The sequence below is a fragment of the Populus trichocarpa genome, chromosome 12, assembly GCF_000002775.5.
Source record: "Populus trichocarpa isolate Nisqually-1 chromosome 12, P.trichocarpa_v4.1, whole genome shotgun sequence".
Lineage (NCBI taxonomy): Eukaryota > Viridiplantae > Streptophyta > Magnoliopsida > Malpighiales > Salicaceae > Populus > Populus trichocarpa.
Window position 1 is genome coordinate 14,439,609 of NC_037296.2, and position 22,177 is coordinate 14,461,785.

At 34.2% G+C, this 22,177-nt stretch overlaps 4 protein-coding genes across 4 annotated transcripts; 1 reads left to right on the forward strand and 3 right to left on the reverse strand.

Moving 5' to 3' along the window:
* Positions 1–400: 400 nt before the first annotated feature.
* LOC7482144 (uncharacterized) lies at positions 401–2,562 on the forward strand. Its single transcript, XM_006377030.3, has 5 exons — positions 401–651; positions 761–810; positions 1,026–1,149; positions 1,270–1,365; positions 1,802–2,562. The coding sequence occupies exons 1-5, from the start codon at positions 474–476 to the stop codon at positions 2,419–2,421; spliced, it is 1,068 nt and encodes a 355-aa protein (XP_006377092.1). The 5' UTR covers positions 401–473; the 3' UTR covers positions 2,422–2,562.
* On the reverse strand, positions 2,481–3,700 carry LOC7482143 (uncharacterized). The gene is made up of 2 exons (XM_002318241.4): positions 3,338–3,700; positions 2,481–3,228 (listed from the first exon to the last, which is right to left on the reverse strand). Exons 1-2 carry the CDS (start codon positions 3,392–3,394, stop codon positions 2,629–2,631), a joined length of 657 nt encoding a protein of 218 aa, XP_002318277.3. The 5' UTR covers positions 3,395–3,700; the 3' UTR covers positions 2,481–2,628.
* A 3,544-nt stretch (positions 3,701–7,244) lies between these two features.
* On the reverse strand, positions 7,245–9,989 carry LOC7482142 (hypersensitive-induced response protein 4). Its single transcript, XM_002318240.3, has 5 exons — positions 9,632–9,989; positions 8,894–9,014; positions 8,684–8,775; positions 8,398–8,494; positions 7,245–7,873 (listed from the first exon to the last, which is right to left on the reverse strand). The coding sequence occupies exons 1-5, from the start codon at positions 9,824–9,826 to the stop codon at positions 7,503–7,505; spliced, it is 876 nt and encodes a 291-aa protein (XP_002318276.1). The 5' UTR covers positions 9,827–9,989; the 3' UTR covers positions 7,245–7,502.
* Positions 9,990–17,417: 7,428 nt separating this feature from the next.
* On the reverse strand, positions 17,418–20,221 carry LOC7482179 (uncharacterized). Its single transcript, XM_024582828.2, has one exon. The coding sequence runs from the start codon at positions 19,940–19,942 to the stop codon at positions 17,687–17,689; it is 2,256 nt and encodes a 751-aa protein (XP_024438596.1). The 5' UTR covers positions 19,943–20,221; the 3' UTR covers positions 17,418–17,686.
* Positions 20,222–22,177: the final 1,956 nt, after the last annotated feature.

Consider the following 22,177-nt stretch of genomic DNA (forward strand, 5'->3'; position numbering starts at 1 on the left):
TTTCACAATAATATTTTTTAATGAAAAATATTAAAATACATTGTCTTAATTGATCCAGATTAATCTAGCCAACTAATAACATAGAGCATGGCCGGGTTAGATTATTATGTATCCTTACTGATCTTGTACAAAATTTAAAAAAAAAATACATTTTTTTTTGTGTGCGTAAATAATGCATTCCTGAGTAACTTTACAATAGAAATAAATTTGATTTTTTTTTTATAAATAACTATAAAAATAAATTTGAGAATCTTTGAAGTAGAATATCTTAAACCGACAAATCTGAAAGAATTATCTTCAAAATCTAAACTGAAAAATCTGAACAGATTTATCTTCGAAATTTAGATTCTAACCACACCTATCCTCGTCATCTACATCCTTATATATATCCCTATATATATATATATATATATACACACACACACACTTACTCAGATGTAATTCTTTCTTTCTTCTAACAGTGATTTACAACAATGGCTAAATTTTTTTTATTCTCTTGCTTTGTTTACCTTATTTTGTTCTTTGCTAATGACGACGTTGAAGCTGTGAACGAAGATATTGGAATTTATGAATTGAAAATGGGAGATTTCTCTGTTAAATTGACTAATTATGGTGCCACGGTGATCTCAGTTATTCTTCCAGATAAAAATGGTTTGATTTTTTTTTTCATATTTATTATATATATTAGATTAAATATTAGATTTCATGATAGTGATATTGACAATAATATAAATTTTGTCTGATTTTTTTTCTTTTTCAGGAAAATTAGATGATATTGTTCTTGGATTTGATTCAGTTGATGATTACAAGGTAAAACTCGTTAATTTATTTACTTTGCTAGGTCTTTTAGCTCTTTTTTTTCAATTATGCCATTGATGTTTTTTCTCTATATTTACTATTAATTTCATATTGCCACCAAAGAAATATTATATATTTCATTCATATATATATATATATATATATATATATATATATTGATTGGATTTTTCATTTTATTATGATTGAATATCTACATTATATTGCAGAATGATACCACCTACTTTGGAGCTATAGTTGGACGTGTTGCTAATAGAATTGGAAGAGCTCAATTTACTTTGGATGGAACTGATTATAAGTTGGTCCCTAATGATGGAAGGAACATGCTGCATGGTGCATATATATATATATGCTAATTCATTGTTTAATTTCAATATTTTTTTAGAATTGTTTATAATCTAATTACTTTAGAGAGTATACATTGGCTAATTCATTGTTTAATATATTTTTCAGGTGGCCCAAAAGGTTTTAGTGAAGTTATATGGGGTGTAGGCAGCCATGATGATAACCACGTAAAGTTCACCTACTACAGCTTCGATGGAGAGGAAGGTAATGTTTCTTAATCAAATGCAATTTGTTTAAAGAATTAAATTGTTGGGAAATTGGATGAGTAAATTAAATTACAGCTACGACAGCTTAATTTTTACAAGAACTAGTGTTTGGAGAGTATACGTGAGAAGGTACATTGTTTCTTACATAGATACTGCACTCGGCCCCGGCCCAGGATCTCACTTGATCCAAGGCTCGAGTCGTGTGTTTTTCGGTCAATCCATAGTTAACGGTGCCCTGTAGAGTCATTCAAGCTTAACAAGGTTAACTTTCAAAACCTTTTGAAAGAAAACCTTCCTAATCAGTCTCCAGCCGGATCGGCTGCTATATGCATATATAGCAAGAATGCAATCTCATATGCCTTGTGCTATTACTTTGTATCTGTTCTTAATTATGTAATACTTGCATTGATTGATTGGTTGTGGATTTTGAGTAGGTTTTCCTGGTGATGTTGCTGTGTCTGTGACATACATGCTAGTTGAAACAAACAAGCTAGTGGTGAAAATGCGGGCTATGCCTCTAAACAAGCGTACCCCCGTGAACTTGGCTCTGCATGCTTACTGGAATCTTGGTGGACACAGCAGTGGTGACATCTTGTCTCATACAATCCAACTTTTAGCATCCGAAATCACTCCAGTTGATGAAGAACTCATTCCGACCGGAGAGATTGTCGCCGTTGAAGATACACCTTATGATTTCCACAAACCCCGTGAGATTGGTAGCATGTTCACTCAACTGCCTGATGGATATGACATCAACTATGTTCTAGATAACGTTAATCCTGGACACCTCAAGAAGGTTGCTGTGGTGCAAGAAGGTGTTTCTGGGAGGAAGTTGGAGCTGTGGACTAATCAGCCTGGAGTGCAGTTTTATACAAGTAACATGTTGGATAATGTTAAGGGAAAAGGTGGATTTGTTTATACTCAGTATGCTGGTATTTGCTTAGAGACTCAAGGATTTCCTGATGCAGTCAATCACCCTCGTTTCCCTTCCCAGATTGTTAATCCTGGGGATATTTATGAGAACATCATGATCTATAGGTTTACAGCACATTAGAGATTTTTAGGTAATTCTGCTAGGCTCACTAGTTTTGGTCATGTTCTTGCTAGTCCATCTTTCTTTCGAACATTCAGTCCCTGTTGAGTTATGCGTTTTCCATTCTCAAAATTTGAGTAATTGAGCATTACAGTTCAATAACTTGGTACGTATTTACATCTTGATGATTATCTAGATTAGAACTAATTGGAGCACTAAAAGAGAAAATTAAGCTTCAATCTGCTTTCCTTGTGGAAATCTGACCCTGAAAACATGCTCTTCACCTGTACATTCATCTACCTTAACAACCCAATGACTCCTCTTTCCATGACCACAGCCATCAGCAATCTTGGCACTGGCAGAAATTCTGGTCACTAGCAATCCTCCTCCAATAGGCAACAACTGTGTTTTCGACCCACCAGACCGCCATGATCCCTTGCTAAAAGCATTATACCCCACAACAACAGCTCCATTTCTTTTCTTTCTAGCTTGTACTGATCCAAGAATAGCTTCATGGTTCTCAAGGTTGCAATCAATAAGCACAAAATCTGCCTCACTGTAATGGGTTAATAGTAGACTTTGAGCTTCTCCAATAACAAACTCAACATGACAGGCATCATAGCCCAGGATCTTCTTAGACAACTGTAATTCTTGATGTCCAGGAAGGATGCAAACCACACGGCCACCAGTTTGATGAGCTGCAGCTACCAAGGTTAATGAAGTGGTGGCAGCAGCATTGGCACATGCTACAACCATTAGCTGTGCATTGTTACCAGCCGCTAATGCCGAAATGAATTCAGCTACATCTGGCTCGTTTGCCCTTTGGCCCTGCATCAGATCAATTCAGAATCCCAGTTAGAAAATATTGCTATAAATACTTCTACAGATAACGAACTGAAACTACAATGACAAGTGCAAAAAATGTTCTTGGACTTACCATTCTCAAAGTTTTGAGGTAGGCATTAGTAGCATTCTCAGCAGACCAGTAACCCATGTTATCTTTCTTTCTTCTTCTTCTTCTTCTTCTTTTGATTCAAGCTTTGGATATGACTAGCTAGAGGATTAGGGTTTCTAAAGCTGAACTCTGTTGAGTTGATGATGTCTTGGTCAAGAGACATGGACCTATATATATAGTACAATCAAGGCAGGATGGTAAAGGGACTGTCAATCCAAGTGGCTAGGTTAAAAATACCATGACAACGAAAAGGCGCATCAACTAAGATAAGGTTCAATAATTTTTCGAGACACAAATTATGGGCATCTTTTCACTGGTCCCAGACTTGTAGCAATCAAAATCACCACATTGCCACGACCCATGATTGCAACTTATAAGCTTGCCTGTAATGTGCTTATCAAACTTCCTACTGATAAAAAAAAAAGATTATGAGGGAGCTTCTTGGCACCCGCTTTAGATGTTATTTTAGGGCTATAATTCTGAGATAGTTGAAACATTTTTAATGAGATCTGGCACGAGATTCCCTAGCTCATCAATTAATTACAAGGATTAATTCATTGATTAGCTGTTCTGTCCTCTAATGTAGTGAACAATAATTAGAAATTTGCAGCAATGAATTAGGTATTGTTGAGATTTTTTAGAGACACATCCAACAAGACACCCATGTTAGTACCTGGAAGCAAGCCAGCGACAAGCTTGTAGATGAATTATCAGAATGGAACAAAAACAACGTATACAGTTTGTTGATAGTCCTCTTGTGTACGGATTGTCTAGGGACTAGAGTTTATAAGTTATTGGGAATCTAATCAGATAAATATTATATGGCTCTTGGAGGTGTTGGATGGCTCAAGCAAAGTGTTTTTAATTTGTGGAGTCTTGAAAATATTCGAACTTATCACCGTGATTCAAAGATAAAGCTCTTGAATTTAGTTTTATTAAAGGGTCAACCTAGTATTCTGCTGACCGGCCGGAACTTAATTCTGATTAAATTTTATGTAAAATTAAGTGGTAATTAACTTGATTAAATTTAATTTATTCATGATTTGATTAACTTGATAAAATAAAATTCAGTTTGTTTTTTAAAATAGTTAAAACAATATTATTTTAATTTTTTTAAAAATATATTAAAAAAATATTATTTTAAATTCAACTATACTTATCCAAGTTGACCTACATAAATTAATCTGGTGATAAAATAAACCGGGTTTTATAACTATGCTTGAATTTCTTCTCCAAATATTGACAATCAATGGCATCTTAACACTAATAATAACAAAATTCTTAAGCTCTAAAAGTAAAAGATTCTCCTAAATCTCTTAATTCTGCATGAATTAACCTATTTTTTACCGGGTGAGAAGAGTGGTTGCTCCATTAAAAATAAAACAATAAAAAATCTTAACCCAACAAACAGGACTGAGTGTCGACAGCAAGACTGACAAAACCATTTAGAAGAAAAGGACACATATGGCCCCTTAACTTTTACCCAATTCTCGATTGAGCCTCCCAACAAAGGATTTTGTTTCCAATTGAGTCCTCATTTAACATACGTTACCTAATTAACTCCTTCCATCCCATTATATATAATCCTAAGTTTAGATTGGATTTCAATGATTGGGCAGCATCAACTAGATGGGGGACTCAATTGGGAAGTTTATTTGTTGGAGAACTCAAATGAGATCGAAAGAATAGTTAGGAAGCATATTTATCCTTTCCCCATCAAGAAATAGTTGAACAAATATCGTATGTTCTTACTGATTTGACAAGGATCGGACCCATCACTCTTAGGCGAAACATATTTTGAATCTTGAGGACCTACACAGTCTAATCATGGCAACCTTTGTCTCGTAAAAGTAGCAGCAGTCACCTTCACAGACACATTCCGAACCCTAATTATCTTGATTTTCCACAACGAAGAGGTCTTCAATGGCTGGCTATGAACATGGACACTGCAGCAAAACTGGGCAGCTACATCGCAAGAGGTCCAGTTTTTGTCCCCAAAAGGCTAAACAAACATCCAGGTCCAAATCAAGCTGCTTCCTTCCAAGAAACACAGATAACAAGTCCCATTTATATTTTTTTTGTCTTCTGGTCCCTCATGCACTGTAAGAGGTCCTCTCTGTCTGATTCTCCAAGGCAGATGCTGCAGCTTATTCTTTGAAATATTTTCTAAGCTATTAATTAATTAATTTGTTGGCTTGGGTGCAATTAGATAATTAAAATTAACAAGTGGAGAGAAAAATAATAATTAGAGAACGTGGGGGTCAGAATTTGTTCAGAAATGGGGAAGAGTGTAATATAAACAAGTTGTGGGTTCAAAGATTCCGCTTAATTGGTAATGCATCCTTGGAGGGGACATGTATGCATGGATCAATGTTAGTTAATTTGTATTTTATGTATGTTTCGTTGTATAATTTATTTTTATTTTCTCCGAGAAAAAATCATATTGATTTCTATATATAAAAAACTTAAATAGAAGAGATATCGATAGTGTATCTGTGATTTTTGCGTATCTGTGTGCTCGTGCGTGTACATGTATGGATATGTGTTGGCTTATGGTGTTGCTCACATGATCATAATCTTAATTATAGTTTTAAACCCGGTACGTCAATTCAAGATCTGGTTAACTCAAAACTAGAATTGGATTGAATTTTTAAAAAATATAAAAAAGTTAATAATCCGGTGATTTGATAGGTTGACCGGGTTGCAACTCGGTCAAAAATCTTATTGCAACCTATTAATTATTTATTTTTTTAATTAAAACGATGTCGTTTTGATTTATAAAAAAATATTGGGGTTGATCTGTGTGACCCGATCGATGATCTAGGTAAAACTCGTGACCTGGGTTTTTGACCGAGTCGACTACCGGCCGAGTTTAAAAACTCGGCTTTTAAGATTATTGAATAAAAAGAAATGATTATTGAATTTTAAGAGATTTTAAGTTTTGAAGTTGCTGATTTCTTAAGATTTATTTGAGCATGGATGATGGATACATTTGGATCACGTTGGCTAGAAGCTTCTGCACATGTTCGTGCTCTTTTGTACCCATTTCGTACTTCATTCGGCGCATGCATTGGGGCAAGTATGCTCTTGCAGAGCAAATTTAGGTTTTAGATCCTAAATCAGGTTATTATCGGATTTTTTTTTTTACTTGATCAAGCAAATCACAATAATTTCCATTGTTATTAACCTGGTTCCACTCATTGTTAGATTAAACTAAATATAAAAAAAAAAACAATCTGGTTTGAAATTAATTTAGTTTGATCTAATTCATCTAGTGAGTCAATTAGTAATTCTATCAACTCGATTAAAACCCAATTGATTTAAAAAAAAAAGTTTTTTGAATTTTTAAAAATAATTTTTTAATAGATGAATCAATTCACCAGATCTATGACCAGGTGTTACACTCAATCAGATGAGGTTCAATAACTGTAACAATCTCCTCTTTGACGAGCAAATTTAGGTTTAGATCTTCAGTGATTGTGTCTCTAATTGTGAATAAGAATTTCACTTTTTGATAAATTTTCACGAAGAAAAAGCTGCAATGAAATGGAACAAAATAATTTTGGAAAGGCAATCATGATTGGACTAAATCCTAAATCAATTGAAGACATCTCTAGAAAAAATTGCCCTCGTTTTTTTTTTAACGTTTCTTTCACCTTTTTTTTTTCCATTATGACTTAAGGTGTATTTCTTCTCGAATTCTTTTTTTTTTTTTATTGTTTTCATCCTATCTATGGTAAATGGGGTGTTTTTTAAGATGATTTTCTTCTAAGAAAAACATAAAGTTAATATTTTAAAAAAATAAAATAAAATTGATGTTTTTAATAATTTTGATACCCTCATGTCAAAATCATCTAAAATACAATTGTTTAGTGGAAGATGGGAAAACTCAAGAGAAGAGGGACTTGTGATCATATAGACACTAAACCTAGCTTGCAATCAACAAATTTGCAATATCCTTCTGGGAAAAGAAAAAACAAGAAAGAAAGTACAGAAAATTGCAATTTGATAATGCTGAAAGGATTGTTAAACACAAAGTACCATCCCCACGTATATTTTCTCTCATCTTATTTACTTAAATAATATTTTACCAGAGTTGCCGTCAAGTTCAAGAAAACGTGCTTCGGATGATGCCCAGGAAATGGGTTCACTGCTGATCAATTTGAGCACTGGATGCCTCCATCATCCCATTGCGAATTTGGTCACTAATATCCCTTACATGACCAGGGCCATGAGGAATAAAAATAGTGGTGTTCTTTGATGAGTTGCCGAGGTCTTTGATGGTGTCAAAGTACTGCGTGATCATGATGAGATCCATCACTTCCTTAGCTGACGTTCCCTCCACCTTGTGTGAGAACTCTAGTATGTTCTCTCTCAAACCATCTGTGATTGCCTGCCTCTGTCTGGCCACACCAACCCCACCAAGGTACTTGGCTTCAGCCTCAGCCTCAGCTTTTTTGACTAGGAACACCTTTTCAGCTTCGCCTTTGTATACACTAGCAAGCTGAAGTCGTTGAGCTGCAATACAGAATCGATATGCGATAGTTATTTGTTTGCAGATGAAGTTGAGGCCATAATTAACTGCCATCAACAGCAAGCAAGCAAGCAAGCAAGCAATTGACCCCTGTATTGGATTCATGGAACTGATGGCTTGCCCAAAATCAAACATCACCAAAAATTTAGATTTTAACGACATTACCGAGAAAAAACTTTACATGTGTTGATGACAAATTTCATTAAACAATAATCAGGATGTTGTTAGAATGGTAACCACTAGCAGGAATACACACCATCTGGTTACATGGACACGAGTCAGAACAAAAAATAATTCACAGTGGTTAATGGTTATGGAACTTTCAGTTATAGTTGGTCTATTACATCTTGCAAACTCAGCGCTAAAAGTAGAAGTCGAGTAGGCAACTTATCTTGGTTATCCATGTCCTTCCAAAAATCAGCTATATCTTTCACATGATATCCAAGAAATTATATTGAAAACAACTTTATGCAATAAAGCAAGGGGAGAATGTATAGAAGATGAGTACCTGCATTGATCTCGTTCATTGCCTTGCGAACAGTATCATCAGGTATGATGTCAACCATCAGAATGTGCTCTATGCTGTAGCCATAGGTTCCCATCACCTGATCCATTATGTACATAAGATAAGAACAATAGCAGTGACATGACTTTGGCAATACTAAGAAAAAAAACTGATCTTAAAAAAAAGAAGAATAATGTATCAGGAAGAGTGCGTTCGAATAATCCAAAGAATCACTGCCACAAACTTTCTAAAGTATTGGATTCAACATAAGTGATAGGTATCCACTTACCTTCTCCAATTCCTCCAAGACAGCTTTGGCAACTTCACTCTTCTGCTCAAAAAGATCATCCAATGTCATTCTTGGAACGAGAGCTCGAACCACTTAAGAAACAAGAAATATGCCACAATGAAAAAAACTAAAAAACCAAAAAAAGAACAGTAACACAGAGACATTATTGGATAATAAAAATCTATATCCCAGGTTACGAAAATGAATTACCATCAAACACATAAGCCTGAATCTGCTCCCTGGGATTTGCGAGCTCATAGAATGCATCATCAGCATTTTCCTTGACTACTCGATACTGAATCGAGCAAACCAAATGCACAAAGACATTGTCCTGCATTAACATAAAGCCATGTAAGCCTTTTCTCTAACAGAGAATACAAAATCTCAACTCAAAACAAGCCATTAGAGAACTACATTAAATCATACAACAGAAAAAACAAAGGCAAAATTTTATTTCATCACCTAATAATCTCATTCATAACCAAAACAATACAAACCCTGAAAACTCAATTTCTAATCTCTTTTGTGACTCAATTCCTGATCTCTTTAACTTCTACAAGCTTTTCTCACCAACCAAACACCATCGCAGGCAAAACATGTCACATATTCAACAATTTGATCACGCTAAACAGATCAGAGCAATTTAATCAAGGGATGAAGCACTCAAACTCCATTAATAATATTATAATACTAATATATTAAACCCTATAAACCCCTCAAAACGCACATGCAAAAATCCAAGAAACACAAATCCAGGCAGAACCCACAAATTCTCCATCCCTGAATCACTAAAAAAAAAAAATCCAATAAAACCCCATAATCATACACAAAATGCAACAAAACACAAAATCCACATCCAAAAAACGCAAAACAAAACAAAACCCACAAATCTTACATTCCTTAATCACCAAGAAACCAAACCAAACAAAACAAAACATAAGAAAAAACCTTGGTTTTGGTTTCGCATCGAACATCAAGAGAGTGGATTCTGGTAGACAGAACACCGGCTAAACATTGACCAACAAAACAGTTAAAGAAGTGGAAACCTGGTTGAGCTAATCGCTCAAAACGACCCCACCTTTCAATAACACCAACGCTTGCTTGGTCTACACAGCCACATAAAAAACAGAACGAACTTCCCATTTTTTTTCCTCAACTTTTGATCGATTAGATATTTTTTTGCGTCTTTGTTTTAGGAGATCCTAACCTTCTTTTACTTTGGTTTTGATGGATTTTCTTTTGGCTTTATTGTAATTATGATTATTGTATAATTTTGTTTTTAATTTAAGATTTTTTTACTAAGTCATCAAATGTGCAGATATCAGTTTAAAATATTTTAAAATCCACATCTTATAGATAATCTCTGGCTAGAACAGTATTCAACGACTAACATTTAAAATAGGAAAAAATTATGTATATATCCATTTCAATAAAATCAACGATAAAAGAATCCTAATTAATGGAAGAAAATATAAATGTTTTTTTTTACAGTAAATAAACAAAATATCCAACTCAATCACAAAGCTTGAAAGTCAACATGCTTGAGTTTCATACTTTATCCTATCTAATGGAAGGAAGAATAAACCAACCATGGATAATTAATAAATAAATCCTCACACAAAAGCATGAGTTTATGACATACTAGATTAGCAAGAGGCATGATAGGCTTCTTTTAACACAACCCAAATAATTTATGATTTCACAGTAAATTATATTTGATTTTATATTTTAAAAGTGTATTTAGTTCAAAAAAATATTAAATTAATATTTTTTTTAGTTTTTTTTTTATATTTTAATATACTAATATTTAAAAAAAATTAAAAAATTTTTTAAATAAAAAATCTTGAAATCAAGATTTCTAATATGTTAGACTAACAAGCAAATGAAAGGCACGATAGGCTTTTTTTGTCAAGACCCTAATATTTTAGGGGTAAATTATGTCATTAATCCAAAGGTTAGAGAATTGATTTGAATTGATCTAAAGGTATTTTTTTAAAAAAATTATTTTAAAAATTATTTAAATAAATTAAAATAAGTTTTGACAGATCAACTTTTACTAGTTTAATTTAAAATATTGCTTGAGGCGGACCGGTTTTAAAACGTTCAGGCCGCTAAGTCATTTGATAGGCTTCTTCTTCACGTTCACGTTCCAATTCTTAAAGCCCGTCCAAGCTTGGGTGGCTGGGCTAAGTTTTTCCTTTTCATTTTTTTTTCTCTGGTTCGTGGAAGAGAAGCTTGTCGTCTTCTTCTTCTTCTTCTATAGAGTGCAGTTTCGTTTCTTTACCTGTTATCAAGGTCATAACAGTCTTGTTTTAGCCTTTCTCGCAATGAACTTCCATTGCACTGGAGAGAGGCTTGCCAGGTCAATACCGGATGACAAAAACTTGGATTGGGCTCTCGTCGTTTTAGTTTTAGCTATAGTCTCGGTGTTTGTGCTTCGCCGAGAGAAAATGCTCACTTATTAAAATTGGGTAAAAAAATAACATTAAAAACTAGTCACGCTAATTAGACATGTGTACATCTCGTCAAACTCATGATTTAGATTATATACTTTAAATAATCTAGAAAAAAAATAAAAAAAAATATAATATTTTTTTAAAAAAATATGTAAACTTTTTAAACATACAACTTGAGTCATTAGATCTAAATCATCCAATCTAAAAAAAAAAACATGAAATCCAGTTTTTAATAAATTAAATATTAAATGATAAAATTAAAAAAAAAATTCAATCACACAATTTTTTTTTTAAATAACAAATTAAAGAAAAAAGATCAAAATCATTATTACTACTATTATTAATAATTACTATCATCACTATCATTATCACTATTATCATTACTGTTACTATTACTATCATTGCTATTATTATTATTATTATTATCACCAGCACCACCACTGCTATTGTAAGAATGAGGATCAAAATCAAGGTTGAAGACCTTAATACCCCTGACACCAAGGAATTAAATTTCATGGATCCAAGAGGACATATGTAACTCTACTATATATTAAAAAACACAAATATCAAAATACCCATATCCGGAACCCTTTATCATTTGTTACTTGGGGTTATTTTGATTATTTTATTGTTCATAAACATACTAAATCAACCAAAATACCATCAAATAAATCCACAATGTCCAATGCATTGTATGAAAAAGGCAAAAATACCCCTAGTTTAAAGACAAGCGATTTTCACGCGAGGGACTAAAAGGTCATTACACTCTAGTGTTAGTGGTGAATAGGAAAATGTGCATTGAATCCTCAGTATATTTATTATATGATTTGATTTGATGATATGTAATGGGCCTATAAGTAATGGGCTTAGACATGTCTTGCTATACTTGAAAAGGGCTAAAGGCTTTTAAATATTCTGGGTTCATGCTGAATTGGCAACTTAGCATTAGGCTCATAATACATTATCGAACTCAGTTTGCATCTCATCAGGGAAGCTTTTTATGCATGCTTGGCTAGAGATGTTCATGGGCTAGGTTAGGGCTCTGGTTCTGTCACCTTCCCGAATGTATCCATGTCGAGAAAATTTCTAGCAGAACTGGTGGGAACAGATTTAACTCAAGCGTATGCTATGGAAACATCTGATCAAATCAAAACATGATTTAGAAAGGTGTAAGATTGAGTGAATGAGATAGTAATCATTGCCACTGAAAATTAATCTCCAGTAATTCTCCAAAGTGATTTTGAGGATTCCCAATTAACTATAAAACAAAAATTAGTCAAAATGTTAAATAAATAATTTTATTTGGACCCTTTTTCGTGGACCAAAGAGAAAAACTGTCTGCTTCGATATTCCATGGCATTATATGTGTAGGTGGCCTTCTTTTGAGCCAAACAAAAGGGTAATGATGGATTCAGAAGAATGTTTGGAGATTATAATTAAGATTTGTATGATAATTAATTGGGATTTGATGAATCTACTTATTTGTTTTTCTTGTTGATTACAAGTGTGCTTTAAATTCTATGGAGAAAGTGTTTGTTCTGGTGATGACAAGAGTAAAACTTGAAGACCCTATAGGAGGGTAAAAACTCATGAAAGAGAAATTGAAAAGAAGCATCCATGCTTCTAATGTTTGAAATTTGACGAGCTTTTTTTTTTATTTTCTTAAATTCAAATGAGATAGAGATTTAAATCTTTTTCTAGGTTCTTGAACACCCTTTTATTTTTCAAGAATAGACAGACTATCCATATCTTTCACATTCACATCAACATTAAACACGAGTTTATAGTGAGTGAAGTAATCTTCCAACAAGTTTTAAATTGTGAAAAAACTATTTTAATCTAAAAATTTAAATTATTAAATGAGATATTAATAATAATTTTCACAAACTTATATTTTAATTATTATAACTTTAATATTATATTAAAAAATCGTCTCAGCGAGTCAGATTCACCTATGCCAATTGTGGATAAAATAATAGGGCAAGAACCTTACACCTCCATTCTTCTGTATTTTTTTTAACAGACATGTAGGTTCAAACGTGGAATAGATTCACTGAATGGTGGCCTGTCACATGTCTAAAGGAAATAACACCACAAAGAAACGATGAAGTATTATCATTCATAGCCAGACTTGAGCAGAATCATCCTTGTTAGACCAAATACTGATCAAAAGGAAGAATAAAGTTAAAATCAAAACCCTAGTCAGTGGCCATATATATATAATACAGACCAAGGGCATAACGCACTATATGAAGCAAAAATGAATGCCAGAAAGTTTAAGACACCACCGTTAAGCTCTTAGCAGTGAATTGATAATTCTTACACCAACAAGTTTTAACCAGAGACCAGATATAGTTACAGTTGTGATCTGTTACAGTAGTCACTTTTAAGCTCTTAACAGTGAATTGATAATTCTTACACCAACAAGTTTTAACCAGAGACCAGATATAGTTACAGTTGTGATCTGTTACAGTAGTCACTTTACGTTATTCCTCGTATTTGATGGTATTGATTTTGAAGACCGTAGTCTCTTGGCAGATGATGCTAGAACGTGACATGTCATAAAGGAAAAGATAGGTTTCTCACCTCATTAATTATAGCAAAGCTACTGAAAAATAGTATAAAGTATAACCAGTGAACGTAAGGGAAGGGCCATAGGTAATGAATGAAGCCAATCTATTTCAACATCATCTCACATATCTTACACAGATGGGATTCCAATTCAAAAACAATAAAGACTTGTATTAGTGGGCAGAAAAAGATGTATGATAAAAGAAAGTTAATCATGGAGGAGCATTGAAAGAGTGAAGATTCTTGTAAAAAGAAAGCCCTGACCTATACCAATCATTATACCCCCTTTCCTTTAACAAGAAAACGAGTGGAATGAACAATAAAACCATACCATACGAGTGAAAACTGAAAGACGCTCTCCTTCCTAGTTGGTGAGCAGTCAGCCTTACCGACAGGACCCGGTGTCTCCACCAAATTGACTAGCAACGAGAAAAACCAGAGGTAAATTAGCAATAAATTCCATCAGTCACCGAGTGCACTTTAACTAAAAGAAAAGAAAAAAAAAGTAACAGCTAGCCCAATTGATCTCGTTTGTTCACACATCCAATAGGTATCTCCACTTTCACTACAGGATAAATCCAAGTCTATGAATAAGAACCGGAGGGGGGGGGGTCCAAAGTTAAAATTACTTTATGGTGCTGTAGACGATGAGAGAAATGGTGGAGTGATTTTGAAAGTCCATTTCCATCTCTAGGCGTAACATGTATATTACTCCAGAAATGGAGCACTTCTTTAACGCTACAGGATGGATAAATACCATCCCAGATGCTATTCTGGCTTAGCACTGTTTCGAGACTAGCTTGATAATGTATTAGTTAATTTATCATGGATTTCATAATTTCATTTTCAAGAATTGCCACATAAACCACAAGCAAAGGTTGAACCTGCCATGTTATGTATAGGGTACAATCTTCTGCGTGTCATGTTGCAGGGGAGATCAAATGAAAGAGTAAATCACTTTGGCAACATAAATATAGATTTCTGATAATGGGATCTTATGGATGGGACCTGGAGAGAGCAGGTCAAAGAAGTGTGCACATTTGCCGTCTGCATGAATGAAAGCAAAAATTTAGTTCCAACAAGCTGGCAAATCTTTGATGCTACAGATACCACCTACCTGCTGAGTTCTAGTCATCAACAGTCGCCGAAACGTATTGCCTGCAAGATCATGTTCATTGCAATATAACTTTCAGCGATCCTGTGTGACGCTCCATGTCGACAGACGTCCTTGCTTCTGCTTTCCTCAAGGCTTTTAGCAACCATGCAAAGGCTAACTGCTGACCTGCAAGACTTCAAATATCAATTCGGGTATCAAAAGTTTCAAAAAAGGGCCCAGCTGGAGAGTACAAAATTGGAATGTTTAATAAACAAGTTACCAAAGATAACCTTAGCGAAAATAGTAAACAAATAAATAACAGTGGAGAGGGAAATTAAGAAGTGATGGTAAAGAAGGGCCCTTAGTCCTTACTTTTCTTGACCATGACAACTAAAGCACTGAGATTGACATCCACTCTTCATGGTGGGCTCTGCATTTTCATAAACAGACAACATAGGTGATGCAGACGAGTTAAATCAGCGAGGAGAGCTTCTTTGAAAACAAAGATTCACTCTCGAGTTCTTCCAAGGTTGACTCATGTGGCCAGCAAGCTGGTTCACACTCCCATCAACTCAAGCCAAGCCTACCCTGCAGCAAAAATATAGTATAAACTTTTAGTCAATGTCATTTTTTTTTCTCCCTTTCGCAACTCTGCTTTTTTAAAGTAACTCAGTAAGTTTTACATTCCACCAAGCATACTATGTCTCGAGTATACATGGACATTTTCACTTTTTTCAATCACGGAACAAGCAATGTTAATTAAAACTACGAAGTGAGAGAGATATTTCACTACATTTCAAAACGAGATAATCAAATATCCTGCCTAAATTCAATCAATGTTGCCAAACAAACAAATTCTCGGGAATTATGATAATGGAACAGTTTGGCAGGATTGATCCTTCGATATTAAACATTTGTTCTTCTTAAGAAAACAGGGAGGAACATAAACAAGAAAAATATTTGAAATGTCAATAATACAGCACATTAAACTCAAACTTTTCAGCACCAAAACCTTCTTAGGGATCTGATGTGGGACTATAAACTAGAAAAAAAAAAAGTAAAGAAAGAAGCTAAGGATTAAAAGCAGGGAAAAGGAAAAGCTAGGAAGAAAGAGAATTAGGAGGAAAAGTCTATTATTTTATTAAATCATCAAAATTGTCTCATGAAATAAATAAAAAACATATAAATAGTATATCTCTAAAACATTAAATTATTAGGTTTAATCTATCAATTAAAACTGTTTTATATAAATAATCCCAATAAAAACAATAAAATAGGCTTATATGAACTCAATTTCCCATCCAAAAAGTGAAAGGTGAAGCTATTCTTCATCGTTTCCTTTCGTTTCTGTTCATTTCCGTTCATATACCCATATAATTTAGCGTATGAATCTAAATAAATAACGTGGAGATGGTAAGGCCACGCAAGTACTCATTATTGCCAGCAGTGTCACATTCATGATGGTTCCACACTAACATCATATCTGTATATGCCGACCAATATAAAAGACTCGTGAAATTGTAAATGAGTGAACTGCACCATTAATTTGAACATTTGATATTAATCTATGGTATTGGGAGGAGGATTGCTAAAAATTGGCCCACGAATCGAAATTGGGGAAGTGTCCGCCTGGTTTCTGACAAACTCCTGCAGATCAATATAATAATGAACTCCATGCATGGTTATCAGCTGATGCATAAACCATGTAGGGAAAGGCAGTGAAAACGCACTGGAACAACTGGAGCAGGATCCCCCCACCCACCCACCCACCCACCCAACCTCCCTCCCTTTTCATGTAATATATAACATTTTAGAGTCATCATTTCATCCTTGATGTAAACGTTAGCTTTTAGTGGGCTCACATATTTTACCTCATCGCTTTATATCATCACTTTCCTCATTGCGTACACACCTCCTTTTTAATTATTATTGTTCTCCAACAAAATTATTGTTTCTTTTTGAATAACAATTTTCCATTTTGGTCATTGGAGTAATCAATTCTTCACTACTTAGAAACAGTGATGCAATAAATAAAGATGGTTGATATTGCATAAGAACTCATTGCAAATGATTCACATAGCATTGCCTAATGATGAATAAATCCAGTTGACCTCATTTCTGCAACATATAGTCATCTATTGAAATAGGCACTCCTAAGAAAGTATCTGTGCTAGCTTACCATCTTGGACATGGAAAACCTGTTTCAAAGTTACTTTGCTTGGATGGCACCAATACCAATGCCAACTTTCTTTGGTAGTTCTAGTAGAATGAAGAAGGCACCTGTTCAGTCCAAATTCTAAATCACCTACATGGGTCAAAAGGTTTTCATAAAGTCAAAAACCACAAGCAATTTATTTCCTGAGGAACCTGTCCACCTTCTCTTGTCTGGCAGGAAACTTGCAGCAAAATGAGGTAACATATTTTAGAAGTGAATTGTTTCATATTTCAAGACACCACAACAAAGACAGATGATTCAAACATAGAGAGAGAAAAAGCTAATAATTCACGCAAGAGGATCATAACAAACCAGCCATCAGTTTGTTCTGGTCAATTCTGATGCCTAACGAAACCAAGTTTTTGAACTTAGGGGCATGGCCTTGGATCGTTGACATAAAACAATCAAACACAATTTGTTTATATTCCTGGTCCGTTTTTACGTCTATAACCAAAAAGCCAAAATCATGCCCATTGAAAATGAAGGATCCATTGAGATCACGCGCCTAAGAAGTTTTAGTGATACGTTGTTTTATCCTTTAATATACTCTACCCTAAACATACCTCTCACATCTTCATCTAGAAGTGACACGAAAACAAATACAAGGGAAAGAATTCTATAAATCCTATACCTTCAGAATTCTACATGAGTTAAAAAGAAAAACATTACACTGATGGTGCTTCGACAAAGACCTCGTTGAGCATGTCATCTTCACAGCCTACCATGCGGAACAGCTCCCCATCCTTTTCTTCTTCATTTGAGAAATCACGTTTCTCAAGCTTTGCATGAGCTGCAACGAATATCATCTTCTGTGCCCGTTCAAGTCCCACCCTTGAGTTTCTATGGATACAAAACCATTTCATGCAAGACCAATTGCACTTAAACCCGCTTGAGGTCGCATGGAGAAAGATAAGCCTAACTGCAACCTTCCCTAGTGTTTTATACTCACTCAGGCAAGTTTCCCACACTAGTCTGCTGCCTTGAGGATTTGCAATTTTCATCTTTCCAGTCAAAGGGTCTCGCTGTTTAACCTGAACAGCCTGTGCATATAGTGGATCCATACCTTCTGACCTCCATTTCATAAGCTCCATTAAGGCAACATGAGCTTCTTCCCTGGATGCCAAACGGGTTATAAGCTTATCAACATCCTTTTCCTGCTCATGAGTCAAGCACTTGAAAGGTGGAAGGTATTTTCCACTTGTGTCCCTCATCAAATAACGAGGGTCAAGTATAAATGCAGCTGACCATGCTGGGTGATAGTTCTTTCTGAATCTCTTTTCAACTATTTTCTCAACTTGGCCTTCTGCAATATTGAATCTTGCACCCCAGTCCTTCACTTTTGCTTTCAACTCTTGCCAAAGAGGAAGGCATTCCCCTATCAACGGCCGCTCAGTCTCAATCTCTTGAGCCATCCCTCTAATGAGCTTCATTAGCGAATAAACAGCTTCCAAATCATTCCAAAAACCCTCACTTTGAATCATCCCAGAGACCTCCCTAGCGACAGGATCCTCCACACATATCAACTTATATGACTCGTCTAAGATAACCATTTGGAGCACACGGGCACAGCTCAATACATCCTCCAGCATTGCATAAACAGGCGCAAAGTCCTTTACACAATCACATTTGCACCAAGGAACTCGAAGCAGCCCAGTGTAATCAAGCTCCTGCATCCTGTACTTCTGGAAGCTACTCCTAACTTGAGATGCATTATTTACAAAATTAGCAAGCTTCAAGCAATTTTCAATAACAGTCCTGAAAAGTTGAAGCTCCTTGCTAAAATCCTTGATCAAACTAACAAACCCCTGAATCTGACAAGAAATATTCACCATCCACGGATACTGAATCTCCAAGTTCCTCAAAGCCTCAGCCTTGTACTTATCAGAAACTATCCCAGCACATCTCTGCAAACCACTACCACATATCCCCGTCACTGCCCCCCACATAATCTCCTCTGCATACTTCGACGACGCTGTTCCTCCTCCAGTTATCACTGCCTTGTGAAACACACTAGTTCCATTTGGAAGATTAACACCAAACTTAACCAAGTTATCTTCCCCACTACAGCATTTATTACTCTTCCATCCATTACATGCAACTTGAAAGAACATAGCATCTCTAATTCTAGCTTCCACCTCAGATTTTGCCTCATAAAACCGATTTTCAAGCCTAGCACCAGACAATTCCCTCCTTGACAAACAAGGCAAACCAACTTGATTAAGAAAAGCTCTAAACGTTGGATGCTCAAGACTAGAAAATGATACTGACCCACAAACCTCATAAAACCAATCACTCAGTAACTCAAGAGCAGAATCAATCTGGTCCTTGTTTAACAAGGGACCTGGTGAAGCTTTTGGACTTTTAAGCCTCTTAACACTATCTTCCAACATCGCTAATGCACCCAAATCCTCTTTTCCACCAGACAACACTAAATCCTGACCTTTCGGAGTAAACCCAGAATTAAAGTAACCAACTTGGTCACAGTATTTATTGGACTCAACTAAAGCTAGAGACTTTAAAGCAGTACCTATTTGTGAGCTTCTCTTTCTATGATTATTTGAAGGTGGGGAAGGCAAAGAAGATATAGGCAATGGAGAAATTGCTGAATTGGGTCTTGAAACTGATACAAAATTAGGACAAGTTCCCTTTTTGAGATGTTCAGTGGCAGTCCTTGATGGGTTTGAAGCAGAAAAAACAGCTTCACATAAACAACACTTAAGTTTAACTGCTTTAGGGAGATTTGTATCCGGATTCTTCATCAAAATTGGATCTAAATGAGCCCAATACCATGCCCCTTTACCCTTGATTGCCTTTGTTTTAACAGTCACCAACCCTTCATATCTCTTGTTCACAGCTCTGATTGCTGTGTCATCATGTATAGAAATAGAAGGGTCACTTGGAGTTGAACTTGTTGAAGCCATTAATGAAAACTGAAAACTGCTTTAGGCCCTCAGTTTACCTCATTCTGATACTATGCTTGATCTTTTCATCGCCCATGAGGTTAGAGAATGGCGAGGTTGGTCCTTGGAGGATGATTTTAGTGTGTGTGGCAGGTGTTTGTGGAATTGTCTAGATGAAGTTGGAAGTTTGAAGGAGGGAGAGAATGGAAGAGAGGAGACGAGCTGTGAAGGGGGAGAGGAAGAGAGAGGAGAACTATGGAGGTTTGTTTTGACTGTTGTCCTGTGAGGAGGAAGGGCTATATGCATGGTTGTAAAACCCGCGGATCGGGAAGGTCAATCGGTCCATCTGGACAGACCATTTAATTTTTTTTAAAAAAGAAAAGTTAAAATAATATATTTCTAATAAAAATATCAACATTAATTTTTTTCTTATATTAACTTTTTAAAGTGCATGTTTTTTATATATTAAAAAAATAAATAATATACTTTTTGAAATAGCTTATTTATTTTTACGATTCAAAAGTAATTTTAAAAAAATTAATTTTTTTATTTTAAATTAATATTTTCAGATCATTTTGATGTGTTTATGTAAAATTAAATATTAAAAAATAAAAAAAATTATTTTAATATATTTTCAAGTAAAAAATATTTTAAAAAAAAATCGTTATGACATTATCAAACAAGTTTAAAATTAAATTATTTCAATAGTAAGGAAATATTTTGTATTCATTTATTTGTTAAAGTTGAGAATATCTTTTTGAAGGAGTGTTAAATAATAGCATTCCCAATTTAAGATATTTTTTTTCACATATGTTTTAGAAAAAGAATTATCGTTCAATCCATATTTTAAATTATTTGAAATAAACTATATCATAATTTTTATACAAGTGTGTGATTAATTTTATTTATAGATGTATAAAATTTCCCAAAACATAATACTTGTTCTTGTAACGAGTAGGATTATTCCCATTGAAAGGGAAAGGACAAGAAAATGGTTTCAAATTGCATTGATTGTCAAGGGAGAATTTTGTGAGGCATGAAAGAACATAGGAGAGACATGGGCATTTGGGACAAATAAAGGAATATCGACCTCGTCAAGCTTTGTTGAGTTTGTCTGTTTTTCAGGCATGTCTGAGCTATAGAATATTCAATGCATATGTGATACAAATTAAAATGAGGTAGTGTTAACCGAGACAAGAGTTTGAGATTAAAAGATTTGTTTTTTTTGTGGTTTCAGTTTGAGTTTTGTGATTGCTAATATAATGACCACTGAAAACTTACATGGTCATTAATTTCAGGGCCTATGGAATTAGTCGAGATACACACAAACTGACCCGGACACCACATTAATAATAATAAAAAAAAAGGTAGTGTTAATTTTATACTCGAATTATTTTTACATCAATTTTATCTTTAAATTATTAAAATATAAATCTTTATGTTCATTATAATGTTGTTTTTACAAAAAAAAAAAAATACAATTCAATGAAGATAGACTTTATAATTTCTAAAAACTTAAAGGTTAATTCGATATAAAAAAATTGTTTGGTGGCCAAACTGAATTTTCTTATATAATTGGGGGAATTTGTTTTTTTTTTTTTTGAAGTTTGCTAAAAAGAATTGAAGTATATATACATCACACGGGATGAACTCAAAATAATGTTCTGTATAATTAATTATTGGACATTAATTGTGGCTATGAGGGGTGCAATTAAACTAGTTTACTAGCTATGAATCACTTAAAAATGATGGCAAAATCATGGTTCGCAATTTTTTTATGGAAAGAGATGAATTAAAATCATCAATTCTAACTAAAAATAAAATAATAGAATCAAATCCTAGACACAAATGCAAACCAAGTCCAACCTTTTCCACTTGAATCTATCCTTTGAGATTATTATATTTCAAATATTTGGTATATTTGGTGTTCCTAGTGTTTTATGAGTGATTTGTTCAGCTATATTATTCCAAAAAAATAGCATTTTTCGAAAATGATGCAAAGGGGAACATTAAATAACAGTATAATCTCTTTTTTTTCAACAATATTCATTCTTATGAAAATATGAAAATAGCATGGCTGGAAGATTTTAAAAAAATTAAATTAAATTTTAATTGAATCGGCTGAGCTTGCAAAATCAACTACTATTGCTTGTTTATGAGTGTGATTGCGGTTGCTGTTTTTTTTAAAGTGTTTTTTTTGTGCTGAAATGCATCAAAATGATATTTTTTTATTTTTAAAAATTATTTTTAAGATCA